At 38.9% G+C, this 13398-nt stretch overlaps 4 protein-coding genes across 4 annotated transcripts; 2 read left to right on the top strand and 2 right to left on the bottom strand.

Annotated features, from left to right (window-relative positions):
- Positions 1-84: 84 nt before the first annotated feature.
- Positions 85-3597, top strand: BDF20DRAFT_279070 (uncharacterized protein). The gene is made up of 5 exons (XM_053075072.1): positions 85-643; positions 716-758; positions 827-1058; positions 1127-1237; positions 1327-3597. The coding sequence occupies exons 1-5, from the start codon at positions 141-143 to the stop codon at positions 3336-3338; spliced, it is 2901 nt and encodes a 966-aa protein (XP_052938985.1). The 5' UTR covers positions 85-140; the 3' UTR covers positions 3339-3597.
- A 1661-nt stretch (positions 3598-5258) lies between these two features.
- BDF20DRAFT_832530 (uncharacterized protein) lies at positions 5259-7595 on the top strand (the record flags this gene model as incomplete). The annotated part of the gene is made up of 6 exons (XM_053078550.1): positions 5259-5344; positions 5404-5488; positions 5583-5945; positions 6012-6245; positions 6315-7327; positions 7385-7595. The coding sequence occupies 6 exons, from the start codon at positions 5259-5261 to the stop codon at positions 7593-7595; spliced, it is 1992 nt and encodes a 663-aa protein (XP_052938984.1).
- A 241-nt stretch (positions 7596-7836) lies between these two features.
- Positions 7837-12091, bottom strand: BDF20DRAFT_815616 (C2 domain-containing protein; the record flags this gene model as incomplete). The annotated part of the gene is made up of 12 exons (XM_053077097.1): positions 7837-8034; positions 8236-8379; positions 8458-8784; positions 8866-9044; positions 9131-9663; positions 9727-9789; positions 9896-10250; positions 10324-10731; positions 10804-10925; positions 11000-11321; positions 11394-11817; positions 11891-12091. 12 exons carry the CDS (start codon positions 12089-12091, stop codon positions 7837-7839), a joined length of 3276 nt encoding a protein of 1091 aa, XP_052938983.1.
- BDF20DRAFT_278465 (uncharacterized protein) lies at positions 11988-13156 on the bottom strand. The gene is made up of 3 exons (XM_053075071.1): positions 12516-13156; positions 12301-12336; positions 11988-12201 (listed from the first exon to the last, which is right to left on the bottom strand). The coding sequence occupies exons 1-3, from the start codon at positions 13034-13036 to the stop codon at positions 12189-12191; spliced, it is 570 nt and encodes a 189-aa protein (XP_052938982.1). The 5' UTR covers positions 13037-13156; the 3' UTR covers positions 11988-12188.
- Positions 13157-13398: the final 242 nt, after the last annotated feature.

The raw sequence follows: 13398 nt of genomic DNA, 5'->3' as shown, positions 1-13398 counted from the left end.
ATTTTAGAATTGGTTTCACGCAGATGAACCTGAGACTACTAAAGCGAAATTGGGGATGTGGATATTTAAACTTTGTTTACTCCTCTTGGTTTCTAACAAGTCGTTTGATCTTTAAAGAACAATTATGTGTATAATAAACAATGCCACCTGACGAAAATATTGGGTATACTGACTGGGAGTTTACAAGTAGCGAATGGACGGGTCTAGTAGTTAGTGGCTCAGTTGCTGCAACAATCTCATTTGCCGCCAATATATGCGTTATAATTGTACACTTTTCCATTATGTGGTATCGACCAAATATTGTCAGCCGTTTGTCATTACGTATGATTGTTTGCTCATGTGTACTAAATATAGTCTATAATGCATGTCAATCGGTGACATATCATATATTGGGCACGAATATTCAATGTCATCGACTAACTTATGTCCTATCAGCAACGGATGTGATGTCGTGTATGTGTTTAGCTATGGTGGGTCTCAGCTTGGTCATGGTATTTGTCGTCAAAGTATCGCGCAGCTTGAAGTTGGAGTTACTATATTATCTCATAGTGGCAGCGTCGGGTATTCTGGTGGCAATCGTTTCGCTAGTAAGTGGCGAAAAGACATTTGGGCCATCGGAGCCAGACGATCCGTCTAAATGCTGGTAAAATCTTACAGGAAGAAAATACCTTATAATGATACTTTCCCGTACTTACAAAAGTCATACTACTTATAGGTACTATTATCATTACGGACGCCGGCAGAACATATTCAATTGGGTAACAATTCTGAAACTATATTGCTTTCATGTATTTCTTCTATTAATATTGTCTTGTGTGAAAAATAGCTATGGTACTACAGCTGGCTACTGTTCTCATTAGCATTTGCTGCAGTTTGCGCCATTGTATCAATTAAATTCATCAGGAAAAGACATGAAAATTTTGCAGGAGCAATGGATATGTTCACTAGTAAAGCTTCAAAGAAAGATCAGGTGACTATGGCTATTTTACGAAGGTATGCAAATGATAACACGGATGTCTTCAGAAAAATTGCAAAAAGATGCGTCTGTTATCCTTTAGGTAATCAAGTAATTTTGCGATATGAAGAGCTTGTTCATTATGCCCATCTTTCTCTTTCGTCATAATAGTTCCTTTAATATCAAAATCCTGGGGAGTGAGCATTGAAATTGCAGCAACATTGAATGCCCCTATACCTTACGCCATTTTTGTTTTGGATCGATTATTTGCCAGTTCTATCGGTATGAGGTTTATATTCCTTGGAAACCATTTGATTCACAATGAGTAATAATGTCGAGTTTATCTCTCCATATTGTTACTGTTCTGCTAGGTCTGATGGTTAGCGTTATTTATTTTACCGATCCAGCCATTGAAGCAGTCTTTAAAGGCGGTCTAGAGTCATTGAAGAAGCGGTATGTTTATGATTATTTCACGTTGAAAATGCTACCCGGAGAAGGATTTGACAGTGAACCTGATTGTCAATTACCGAGAATTGTTAAAATTGCTCCAAGTTCTCGCTCCTCAACCTCCAAACTTATACCAAAGCATAGTGTGGCAACTCACACGCCAGTTTTGAAGGAGGAAAACCTACTATTAAACCCCTTAGAAATATCACCTCTCAGTATGCAGCAAAGTATAATGCCCTTGAGGGAACGGCCGTCCAGAAATGATCCTTCGATAGCGCATTTGCCCAAAATGACTTTGGACATAGAAGAGGGGAAAAAAAAGACACACGATTCATTACAGTCGAGACAATTAACAATAATATATGTCAGATCTGCCAAAGGTAATGAATTCGTACCCAAAGTTGTCGATGATGATTCGAATAATACTACTGAGAGTAAGAAAAAACGCAAGAAAGGAACACAGTATTTAATCATCCCAATGAGACGCTTGGACCAAGAAATTCAGCCCGAAATGATGAAATCAGAGGATCCGTCAAGGGGCTCTGATCGTTTTGTTGGACCATACCAACGTTTTGACAGTTATTCAAAAAATATGGACAACGTAGAAACGTTGGTTCCTTACGGAAAACCTCGTATAGCTTGTTTCATACATTGGATGCTTGTAACGATATTTAAAGTAACACCATTATGCAGCCGCGAAGGAGAAAATACCACTACAGAACAAAGTACTGGAACAGGGGCAATAAATCAACGTCATTTCCATGACTATACAGATGCTCCAGACCCAGTTTCTCCTATTATACAACAACAGCAACGTCAAAATAGTTCTTTGGCAATTTCGCGGCCTAGTACAACTGCGACCCATCCATTGCAATTGGAGCCCCAGACTTCTCTACCAGCCTCTACACCTAGTTTAGAATCCTTAGAGGAAGGAAGGGCATCAACTCAAGAAAAATTTTCAATACCACAACAGCAACAGCATCGAAAAACGAGCCGCTTTGATACCGTAGGCCTCACATCTACTATGTTTCGCCGCAAACGGTCGAATAGTTTTGGCGAAGGCACGGCGTTCGACAATCATCATCCAATACAAATGAAACGTGTCATTAGTATTTCTATTGCTGACCTACAACGAAGTAAAGAACGTAAGCGAGAATTTGACTCTTTACCTAGTTTTTCATCATGGTCATCAGCAACGAGGAAGAAAACCTTGGGAGAAGGGCCGAAAAAACTTGTATCTAATTTAGCAAGATCAAAGATTGTAGAAAGAGGAAAATTCATGAGTCCCATTTCTGATGAAACAAGCGGAGATGTGCCTCGAATTCCAAAGCACAGCGAGACGGGAACAATAGATGGCACATGTTTGTTGGAAAGACAGATAGAAAAAGATGAAGAACCCATTAATGATAGTACATCTATTACGAAAGAGTTGAGAAACAACGAAAGTGTTGTTAAATCGACCTTTACTCGAAATCCACCTTTCCGTATAAGGAAGAATACAGCATTGCCAGTGTTTGAGGAGTCCACCCAGTACAAAAAAAATACACAACCATTATACCCAGTGGAATTATCCCCACCGCCACGCCAGGTTGAGAAGAAGGGTTTGCTTTCTAATGCACACAGCAGTCAATACCATGACGTGCTTCCTAATAATCTGACACCTTCCTACCTTACGTTTGACAATGTCAACGATGTTCTGAACAATATGACAAATAGAACAGATTTAACTTCGGCTGAACGACAATTTGTTGACTCGATTCCACGTTCAAAAAGTAGGAATAAACATGATAATCGATTATTGACTATCGCGGCTGGAGTGGAGCTGGAAGGCCTGCTGAATGGCAAAACTATTTTAGAAGACATCTCAAATTGGGAAGAAAAAGGGAATGCTACCTTTAGAGATAGATTTCACTATTTTAATGAAAACTGGATGTAGTAGATATAGATAATTGAATAGCAGACATATTGATGTTTTATGAATTGCTTGAATCCATTCCGAGTCTATAACAAATAGACACTTCATACTAACTATTGCCGCATAATATACAATACTGTGACCATCGATAACTGCAAATTTTATATAGATTTTGTTAGTGATAATCAATCCGGATAATCAAGTTTTGAGATGATATTTTGGAGATACATACGCATATACTTGGATAGGACAAGACTTCAAATTCTAGATCTTCGTTAATAAGTGTATGTGCATGTCAATACGAAATTGTGACTAAGTATAACATATAGTAGTATTAGCTACTACATCATCATTTTTATAATGATGTAGCAAGGTTGCTCAAACATTGTATAGACGACGGTTAACTATTTTTGTCAATGCACAAAATTCAGGGACCTAACAGTTAGATGATGAATGGTTGCAACCCAATGATTCCTGAAGTGAAATAGATTGTTGTTAAACCACTCCAACAGCAGAGAATGTATAGTTGGATACCGCTATGAAATGCATATGGGTCGTTTGGATTCCACGGCTTCGAAGGCAACCGAAAAGAAACATTGAGGAAGGGAACTGTGAGAGTAATATTCATTTACAGCGTCATATGAAAGAAGCTTTCCAGCTCTTCTTAATCTCTCAAAATTTCATGAAATTTGTACATATGACTTTATTAGTTGCAGCTTGCCCTTTCAGTAAAGAGAACTTTTATATAGAGGTCTTTAGCCAGCCCAAAAGAGAAGCTTTTTTAAGATCAAAATTTTTGACTATTTTTCGTTTAAAAAGGTTATATTCTCTTCTTGAAAGCTAGTTTAGGAATGACTTTCTCATTTGCTTTTTGCAGCCGATAAGTTGAGCTCCTGCATATAACACGATTTCCAGTTGGCAGAAAGAGGGGGGAAAAGTTATTGAATGGCATTAAGACGAACCTTCAAATATCCGCTTAATATAGGTAGTGATAGATTAGTTAAATACTACTGGAAATTCAACAGAACAGAGGAAGCGTACTGAATACGCTTGCTACTTTATGTAAACAGCTTCGTACTTCTAAATCTAAACCGCTTCCAGCAAACAGTTCGGAAAATGAAAAATCGGAGTAGGAAGTGACGCCCATTGCCATTTACTTTCAGAATGAGTTGGTTAACCCCACGTTTCTTGCTTATCTTAGATTTTGTTTGCTGATTCTTCTCATTATCTCATCATTCAACCTATATCGAGCAAGATAGTTACATATGGCGAATATTGGTAAAGCTTTATCAGTTTCTTTTGGGGCGTTAGCAGGTGGAGCTGCCGGTTTTTACTTTTTGGAAATGTACAAAATACGATCAAAGGTACTCCAAAAAACAATAATACCAAAATATTGAAACCCATGATTAATTGAGTATGTCGATTTAGGAAGAGCGTCTGGCTTTACTAATAAAAAAGAAGAACGAATATGAAGCAAGCTTACAGCAACAACAACATAACCATGCAAACAAATAGCGGGAAATGTCTTAAATGCCACAGCAATTTACAACGCGGTATTAGGACCATGTATTCTCAAATCGTTGTCCATCTATCTTGAAGTCGTTGTTCAGTATACAACTTCGTCGTCATTAACACTTTTCACAAACAGGATAAGAAGCTAATGAACGGCTATGAGATACGGTCTAGGCATGTCATAAACCCTTTAGTTACCTGTGGAACAGTATCAAGTATATATGGAATGTAATAGGTGAAAAGGATGGAGGCCATCATTGAAATGTACGAATAAATTTCTTTTTCTGTCAAATTTTAAACTGCAGTCTTGTTTTCCCCCGCTTCCGGAGCCGGTCAAAATTTATGCCTACATAGTCTGTTCCTTTAAAACTAGGGGTAGTTGACACATTAAGCTTTTTTTTTTTGCTTTTTTTTTAATCTTCACATAAGATGTCTTTTAGAAATTGTCTGCTGAAAAATACATTTACCTTTCGTCATACACCATTGAACAGATTAACGCGAGTATTTTCAACGAGGTGGGTCTGATAAGAGGGAAGCTTGGCTGACTTAATCGTTGACATTCTTTAATTGTTAGATCAGGACTCACAGATGATCGAACCAAAAAGGTGATAGAAGAAATCAAAAAACTAGAATACGATTTGGAGACGAAGACAAAGTCTGTAAAGTACTTTATATCAGAAAGTCAAAAAAAAAAAAAAAAAAAAAAACACCACAATATAACTCACTGTTCTTGTACGTTTTGGCTTTCACAAGAGAGCAACAAATTTACAGCCGATCAATGACAAAGATATAGCAGAAATTTATAAAGAAGTGTCCGCACCAATTGGTGTTCGACCAAAGATAAACACTGATTATTTGGAAAAGCTAAGAATTCGATTTTTGGATACTCGGTCAAATCAGATAGATAGAACTACAGCACCTGCTCAGCTACCTTCTTCAGCGGCATTGTTCCAACAACAGCTCAAAATCAATGACGAAGATGCTAATAAAACAGCATGCCCTGGAGGAGAAAATAGTATGCAGGAATATAGTCTCCAAGATTTCGAGCAATTGATCTATGTGAATTCACTCGCTAAACGACCCGCAGAAGCAGAAAAAGCGTTCGAACTGATGAAGGTATGGCTATTTACTATATACCTTGCAATTAATCGCATCAGCAACTTCCTCACAATGTTCCTTTAGGATTACAATATCAGTCCAAGTGTTAAATCTGTTAACCATTTAATGGATGCTTATGCAAATACCAATGATTTGAACCAGACAATTGCTATCTTTAAAAGGTTGAAAGAGTTCAATTTGAAACCAGATGTATATAGTTATGGCATATTGATTAAGGCATTCGTAGCAAACAAGCGAATGGACGATGCTATGGTAGTTTTTGAACAAATCAAAAAATCCTCTGTTGTTCCGACTCAGGTAAATGTGAATTCATTATAATCAAAAGATCTTTCTATAACATTAACCTTTTGCAAAAATCACTTTTAGCCTATCTTCTCTACTCTGATCAGTGGATACTTAAAAGTAAATAATATTGATAAAGCTTGGGATATATTTGACGCAATGAGACTTTCATACCATCAGCCCGACGAGGTCAGCTTCACTTTGATGCTACATGCTTGCGCAAAAAGAGGAGAAATAGAACGTGCATTAAACTTGTTCGAAGATATGGCTGGTTATAATCTGTATCCAACCGAAGTCACATTTAATACGCTCATTCACGCCTGCGCAAAACGCCCTGATTACTATCACGAAGCATTCAACCTATTGCATCAAATGCAACTTACTTACGGATTCAAACCGGATAAATTCACTTTCAACACTTTGTTAACTGCTTGTGCAAGAAATAAGGACTTAAAACAAGCAAGGAAAATTTTAGAAGCCATGTTAAAAGATGTGGAAAAAAAAAGAGAAGAGCAATCTCTGTTGGTTCCAGATAGTCATACATATACTAATATGTTCTGGTGCTATGCTAGCTATCGACCCATTCCACAGCAGAAGAAACAGAAAAATATAGACAATATGAATACAGCTATATCAACAGAACGGCATATTTTACCTGTGGATATGCCCCATAAGCGATCTCTAGTGGTCAAAGAAGCCGAATGGCTTTTCAACCAAATTATAGATAAGAGTTTGGTTACAACACCACTATTAACCGCCTATCTTACTGTACATATCTCCCAGAAACAACCAGCACGTAAAATCATCCATATTTATGACGATCTTTTTGACAAGTATGATGTTGAACGTAATGCATTCACCTTTTTCCATATGCTCGATTATTGTTATAAGCAGAAGGATACCATAATGGCTTGGAAGGTTTGGGAGGACTACCAAGAATTCTTGGAAAAGAGGATCAAAGATGACAGCGATGAGGATCAAAGTTTAATCAACAAAAAAGCGGTCGAAGCCAAGCAATATGCGCTTGCATTCAGCGAAGGGTGGACTCCAGAACAGCAGCAGAAGATGGCTGTTTTGATGACAAACACTTTAGCGAGGTAAGATCAATTTCTGCTAATAATTAAGACGAAACTAACCAAACAAACTCTTCGTAGAGCGGATAACCTAAAGAATGCAATCAGTATTTTGTCAACTGAAATAAATCGCTGTGCAATGAATCTTCCTTTATTAAGCGAAATATTGCCAGCATACAATAAAACAATACAATTAGAAGATGAAGAAGCGAAAGAAAAGTTACTGCAGCTTTGCCGCAGGGATCCGAAGAAGACTGCATTCAAATATCGACGCGTGAATAACTTGAAATAAGCATCACTTTTGTAAATAGAAATGACACTTTTAAAAGTATGTGGATTGTTTTACATTCCACGTGCAGTTTTTATATATGTATATATATAGTATTTAACATCTAAGTATTTTCTCCCTCCTCCAAAATTTTATACCTTTGCTCACATCGATTAGATATAATAATAAAAGCCCAACTATTAGAATTAAACCGAAGCATAGCATTACCTTAAGAAAAGAGAGGTCAACCTCTATGTTAAAAGTTTCACATAGTTGGTTTAAACTGAACATGTACCGCAATCTCACCGCTTCCAGGAGGGAATAATGGTAACCATTGACTAAAGGTATCACCGCCAGGTAGATCCGGCTTAATCAAATCCCAAATATTGATCGTGCTATGACCAAGATCGACGGATGATTTAAATTTGTTATGGTCCTTGACCTTAAAATCAAAAACGAAAGGCTCTCCACCTACTCCGTGATTGAATGTTTCATTCCTAACGTAAGGGTAAATCATTACTATCGTCTTCTTTGGCGTATTGAAAGAGAGAGTCTCTACTTACCACACTGGAGCTAATGTTTTGGGAATGATTTTTGTCTTGTATATTTGTCCACGATTTGTTGAGACACGGACGTAAGGATCGCTTGTTCCGCTTCTATCGACGCCACGTAAACCACGAGCTTCGATAAGTGTTATCGTTACAATACCTGGTTTACCAGTGGCGTCACTTAAGGCTGCTGTGTCAGCAAAGCTGAGTGCACTTATAGATGCATTATCATCGAAACTTGCTCGTGATTGATTAGATTCCTCGTAGGACGACCTTGGCGAAGTGATTATTCCACCCCCCTCGCTTTCAATTGTGGATGAAATACCGCTGCTTCCGACTGTACCAACTGTCAATCGAGAATCACGGATAAGTGGACCTGATGCTTCAAGATTAACATCGTCATGAAGGTAAGTACGTGTTGTTGCTAGTACCGATGTTTTCTGCCGCTTATTAGAAGCTAACAATTGTGGCTGCCATGTAAAACGAACCTGCACAGTGCCTGAAACACCTGCAATACCATCGAGGGGTATATCAACTAGACGTGAACCAAAGGATTCAACAGCGTCACCGCGCAGAGTGATACCACCAGAGCCGATGCTTGTATGGCCCTTGACTTGGTTCCAATCAAATACTTCGATTCTAATACTTGCGGTAACTCTCGATTGCTATCGTTTAGAAAAAAAAAATAGTAGATTATGTTTAGCCATTTCATTGGTTTTGTGTCATACAGCACAATTGTTACTTACAATAGGGACGGTAAACCGTTCGTTACGCCATTTAGGGTTTAGAGTTTTCTTTATGGTTTCACTTTTATGCACTTTTTCGCCGTTGACCGTAAAGACAACATAAGGGTCACTTGTACCCGACTTATCGGCAGCCATAAGATTTTTAGCGCTGAGAAGATCCACCGTCAAATTACCTTGATCTGAGGTTCGCAACAAAAGATACAGTCAATAACTTATGAGCGACTCCAATCCAATGCATCTGAATGATAGCTTGCGTTTAACTTACTGTCTAAGCTCTCATCGGGGTTTAGCACGAAGCTTTCCATGGGATCATATCTAAAACTAAGCTTAATTCTGGCTGGGCCATCTGTTCCTATTAAATTGAACCAAGTGCCTTCATCGTCATCAGCTAATCCTAAACGTTTGCGTTTCATGATACGACGGATGATAGCCGATCCAGAATCTATCCAATGACCTAACTTATGAATATCTTTTTCAGTAGAATGCGCAGGTTTAACCTCAATAGCAATTCGCGAAAAGTCAGCCTCTTTGATAAAGGCATCGGCATATTCATCGAATTTTAAATCAAAACCACGTAGCTTGGCAGTTTTGTAACAAGGCATAAGCGAGTCCACAATAACCTGACAATAACAATAGGCAGTGCTGGAGAGTTGTACGTCCATTATCTTAATTTTCAGAACACCTGAATTATAGGAACCAAGATCTACCAAGTCATCAGGTGTATATCGAATATAAGAACCGTGAAGTCCTCGCAAAGGCATTGCAGATACAGTTGCAACATTATGGGTATCGTTGGTGCTTGTTGAATTTTCTATGCGAGAAGAAGCCTGATTATTTATCGAGCTAATTTCTTCGACAGACTTTGGTAAAGTAAGTACTGGGAAGAACTCGGCAGAAAAGTGAAGCTCGCCTTTAGTACTACGCCTATCAATGGAACGAAGACGCTGCCATCTGCAATAAAGAAACAAAACAGTTTAAAGGTACATTTCACTCTGTCAAAATTGCGTGAAAAAAATCAGATATTTCTTACTTGTTAAAGTTGGCTGCGTTCGCTTCATACCATACATCAGGGTTGACACTTTGGTTGCCTATTTGTTGTTGAATAATTTCAGACGCCTTAAATTCCGTCATACCCAATGATTTATCCTTCGACTTTGCATTCCAGTCCATGGCTTCGAGTACAAAAATCTCCTTGAGAGAATGGACAGGTACATATAGACTTGCACCCCATTCTGGATTAAGATTATTTTCAACAACTTCAGTACGAGCTCTTATTTGGGAGCCGGATAACACACGAATATAGGGATCACTCTTGCCTCCCATACCAGCATTACGCAGGTCGCGAGCTTCCCAAAAGGTGAAGCGTATAGCACCAATAGGTGCTTCTTTGAATTTTGATTAAGGTTGTTGGAATCAGTAAGTACTTGAAAACTCTCAATGAATAAAATCACTACTTACGATCAAAGCCATGAATATTAGCGATATCTGAAAGACCTGTCATCATCACTGGCTTCCATTCTGCGCTTAACCGCAACTCTCCAACTTGTTTGTCCTCATGCATGAGCTTCCACCAACTGGAGTTTGTTGTTTGTAGTTGCATCATATCTGATAAGTAAGAAGTGAAAGTGCCCAATAACTTGTCATTGTTAGCATGATCTATAATCTCAGCTCGTATAAAAAAGCTTGTTTTGTCCAAAACCACAATTTCGTAAGGTTCTTCGTATTTAGGATCTCGTTTGTTTTTCATAACAGCTGTTTTCTTTTTTTCAACTCCATTGACAATGATACGAACAAAGGGGCTGATACTGCCATGAAGTGACTGGAGATCACGGCATTCATGAATGACTAAGCGAAGAACACCAGAGTCTTATTGGAAATAGTTAAAAAGTCAGTAGGGGCTCTTCTCAAGGCTTATCGCGTACGCAAGGATTTACTTACTAGAATCAACAGCAGGCTCAATAGTACCGTCATCCCGTTTCGTAGATTTGGAAATAGGCAAATAGCGAATATCCACGCGAAGATCACTCACATGCTTGCCATTACGCAATAACAATAGGTTCCTATTTCAAAAAGATCCATCAATATCTCGCATATACAACGATGGACACCAAAATTGTAATGCTTGGATACTCACAATCCCTCCTGTTCAGCCTGACTTTCATCATCCAGCTGAGACAGATCGAAATTAGCTGTCGCCAAACGTCTATCTTTGAATCCGTTTCGAGAAGTTTTCAATTCCATAGATAAAAGAGAATTCAAGTTATTCAGCTTGAGATACCGTGTCTCATTCCAAACGGGTGAATAAGTATTTTCGCAGACTGAAGTGCGATCCAACTCTTGTCCATGGTCCAAATAAAATCGAACGTAAGGGTTGGGTGCTTCATCGACAAGATCATCAATATTTTTTATGCGTTCAGCTGAGTAAACTGTTACTGCGAGCAGTCCGTTTGCAGAAGCTACAATGGCGAATGAATATTGTCATTACAATTGGAAAAGTGCCCGGCTAATAATCAATGAATATCACTTACAAAAATCGAAATCACCAGCTAAAACTTTTTCAGCATCGACAGTAAGAACGTTAGGCGCGTACATCAAAGGACCTAGAATGTTATGCACTTGCTCACGAATGAAGCTCTGCAAACCTGGGATAAAGTTGACATCCAATCCAAAGGTATCTGTTCCCAGAGGTTTTAAAACGTAGTCAAATTCGGGTTTATCCAAAAAGCTAACTTCAAGTGTTTTCATGAAGGGGTATCGACTCATAAGCTTGATTTTGACCCTTAAATGGCCTGCAAAGGTTAAATCCTCCAATAGGACAGGAAATCCTGCACCAACACGTCGACCTCCGAAACGCACCTGCATTATAATTTTAGGGTTCACTTTGCTATTCAATTCTTCAGAAGATAAATCACTTAGATCATGCGAAATAAATGATACTTTACAGTCCATAGACTAGGATAAGCACATTAGATAATTGCTGCTGACCTGATTCACAAAGGTTGTTCCCCTTTCCTATTTATCTTACCACAGTGTCCGGCTCAGCGTCGGCGTAGGTTTTGATTGTTTCAACTCGGAACGGCTTTGAGCCCAAAGTAAATGTTGACAAGCGAATGGAATCCAAAAATGATGGTAAATAGTCCGTGATATAGTTGTCCAAGTTTTCAACAACCAGTGCACTCAAGACTGGCTCAAATATCAGCCAGAATTTTTCGATAAAATTGTTCATCCATTCGACGGTTTCTTCGTCTGATTCCATTCTGTATTTCGATATTTCTCTTTGTATATCGTCACGAGCATTTGCACGAAATCGTCTTATACTCGTTCTATAGTAATTGGCTTTTAAAAAAGAAAAAAGAAAGGGGTTGGGGGGTGGGACGGGTTTAGGACTTTGTTGCGTGCTTGGAACAGAAAACAACGACACTTTTTTTCAATTACCTATGCATAAGCAGAACAAGATTAAAGACCCTATTCCTGCATTGAATTTTGCCAGGAAGAAAGCAACGAAAGCCGTGAGATAGAGTGCTATACCGTGATGGTACCATGCTCCATAAAAAAAGTCAGGCAGCCATTCGTCCAAAGCATCGTATTTTGCCCCTCCTCCATTTTTTCTGCGACGTTTTTTATTTGCTGCATTCCAACCTATACGGTACCAATCTGGGCGGCGCGAGTTTTGCTGTGTCTGATAAGTGCCTGGAAACGGAGGCACTGATTTTCGCTCTGCTACTTTAATGGTTTGCCGTGTATCGCTCGCATCATGTGTGTGGATGTCTGTAGAGAGACCTTGACTCGGTGCTATTCCATGTAAATCAGGTACAATATCAGCTATGACTGTTTTTTGCTGTTGCTGTCGATGTCGTAGTTCGTTTGGTGCAGTGATGGATGCGGGAGGTATTGCTGTTGTAAGGGTAGCTGTATCAATTGAGGTAGGCAAATTTGTAGTAGGCGTGATAGAATGGCGTTGTGGTAGAGCAGGAGGGATGGTAGGCTGCTCATCGACTGTAGGTAAAGAAGATAACTGTGGTTGTTTCTGTGGGCGTTGAGGAGGTTCAGGAGTTGCCTTTTCTTCCTCAATAAAAGACGATTGTGGTGTGGTTCTTCTTGGAGGTAATTCAGGAGGAGGCGGTGAACCCGGCGGCTGATCTGTCGGTGGTGAATGTCGATTTTCACTCATTTGCTAATGAGGTATGGCTAGGTGAATGTCGTTGGATAAAAGGAAAAAGGGAAAAAATAAAGTAAGCTCATGTAAAAACACCAAGAAAAATTATTCTGAACAATTTCAATGTGTTAGATATGGCAGGAACCAAACAATGACGGCATTAATTTTAGTGCCACGTTTCATATTTGCTCGGATAAGGAAGCTACAGCTTTAGCAGTGATAATGCCAAGCAATCCTATGTATCAAATTGGGTATCAAGACTGATTGAAAAACCGGAGATGATAGTCGTTGAGTATCATCTGCGCTTAGCAGATCCTGTCATAGCTTTGGGTTTTCATAATCTATCTGAGGACAAAAAGAACCGCTCTTTTTATTAC

This window comes from Mycotypha africana, assembly GCF_025528875.1.
Source record: "Mycotypha africana strain NRRL 2978 chromosome Unknown BDF20scaffold_2, whole genome shotgun sequence".
In the NCBI taxonomy this organism is placed as follows: domain Eukaryota; kingdom Fungi; phylum Mucoromycota; class Mucoromycetes; order Mucorales; family Mycotyphaceae; genus Mycotypha; species Mycotypha africana.
This window is presented reverse-complemented; position numbering and strand designations above follow the sequence as displayed.

Bases quoted from the DNA above. Each gene is read 5' to 3' on its own strand.
- BDF20DRAFT_279070 (XM_053075072.1), top strand. From the start codon at position 141: ATGCCACCTGACGAAAATATTGGGTATACTGACTGGGAGTTTACAAGT. The intron at 644-715 runs GTAAAATCTTAC...TACTACTTATAG, and splicing joins GACGATCCGTCTAAATGCTG to GTACTATTATCATTACGGAC. The intron at 1,238-1,326 runs GTATGAGGTTTA...CTGTTCTGCTAG, and splicing joins ATTATTTGCCAGTTCTATCG to GTCTGATGGTTAGCGTTATT.
- BDF20DRAFT_278465 (XM_053075071.1), bottom strand. From the start codon at position 13,036: ATGAGTGAAAATCGACATTCACCACCGACAGATCAGCCGCCGGGTTCA. The intron at 12,337-12,515 runs GTACCGTATAGG...AATTCAATGCAG, and splicing joins AACTCGCGCCGCCCAGATTG to GAATAGGGTCTTTAATCTTG.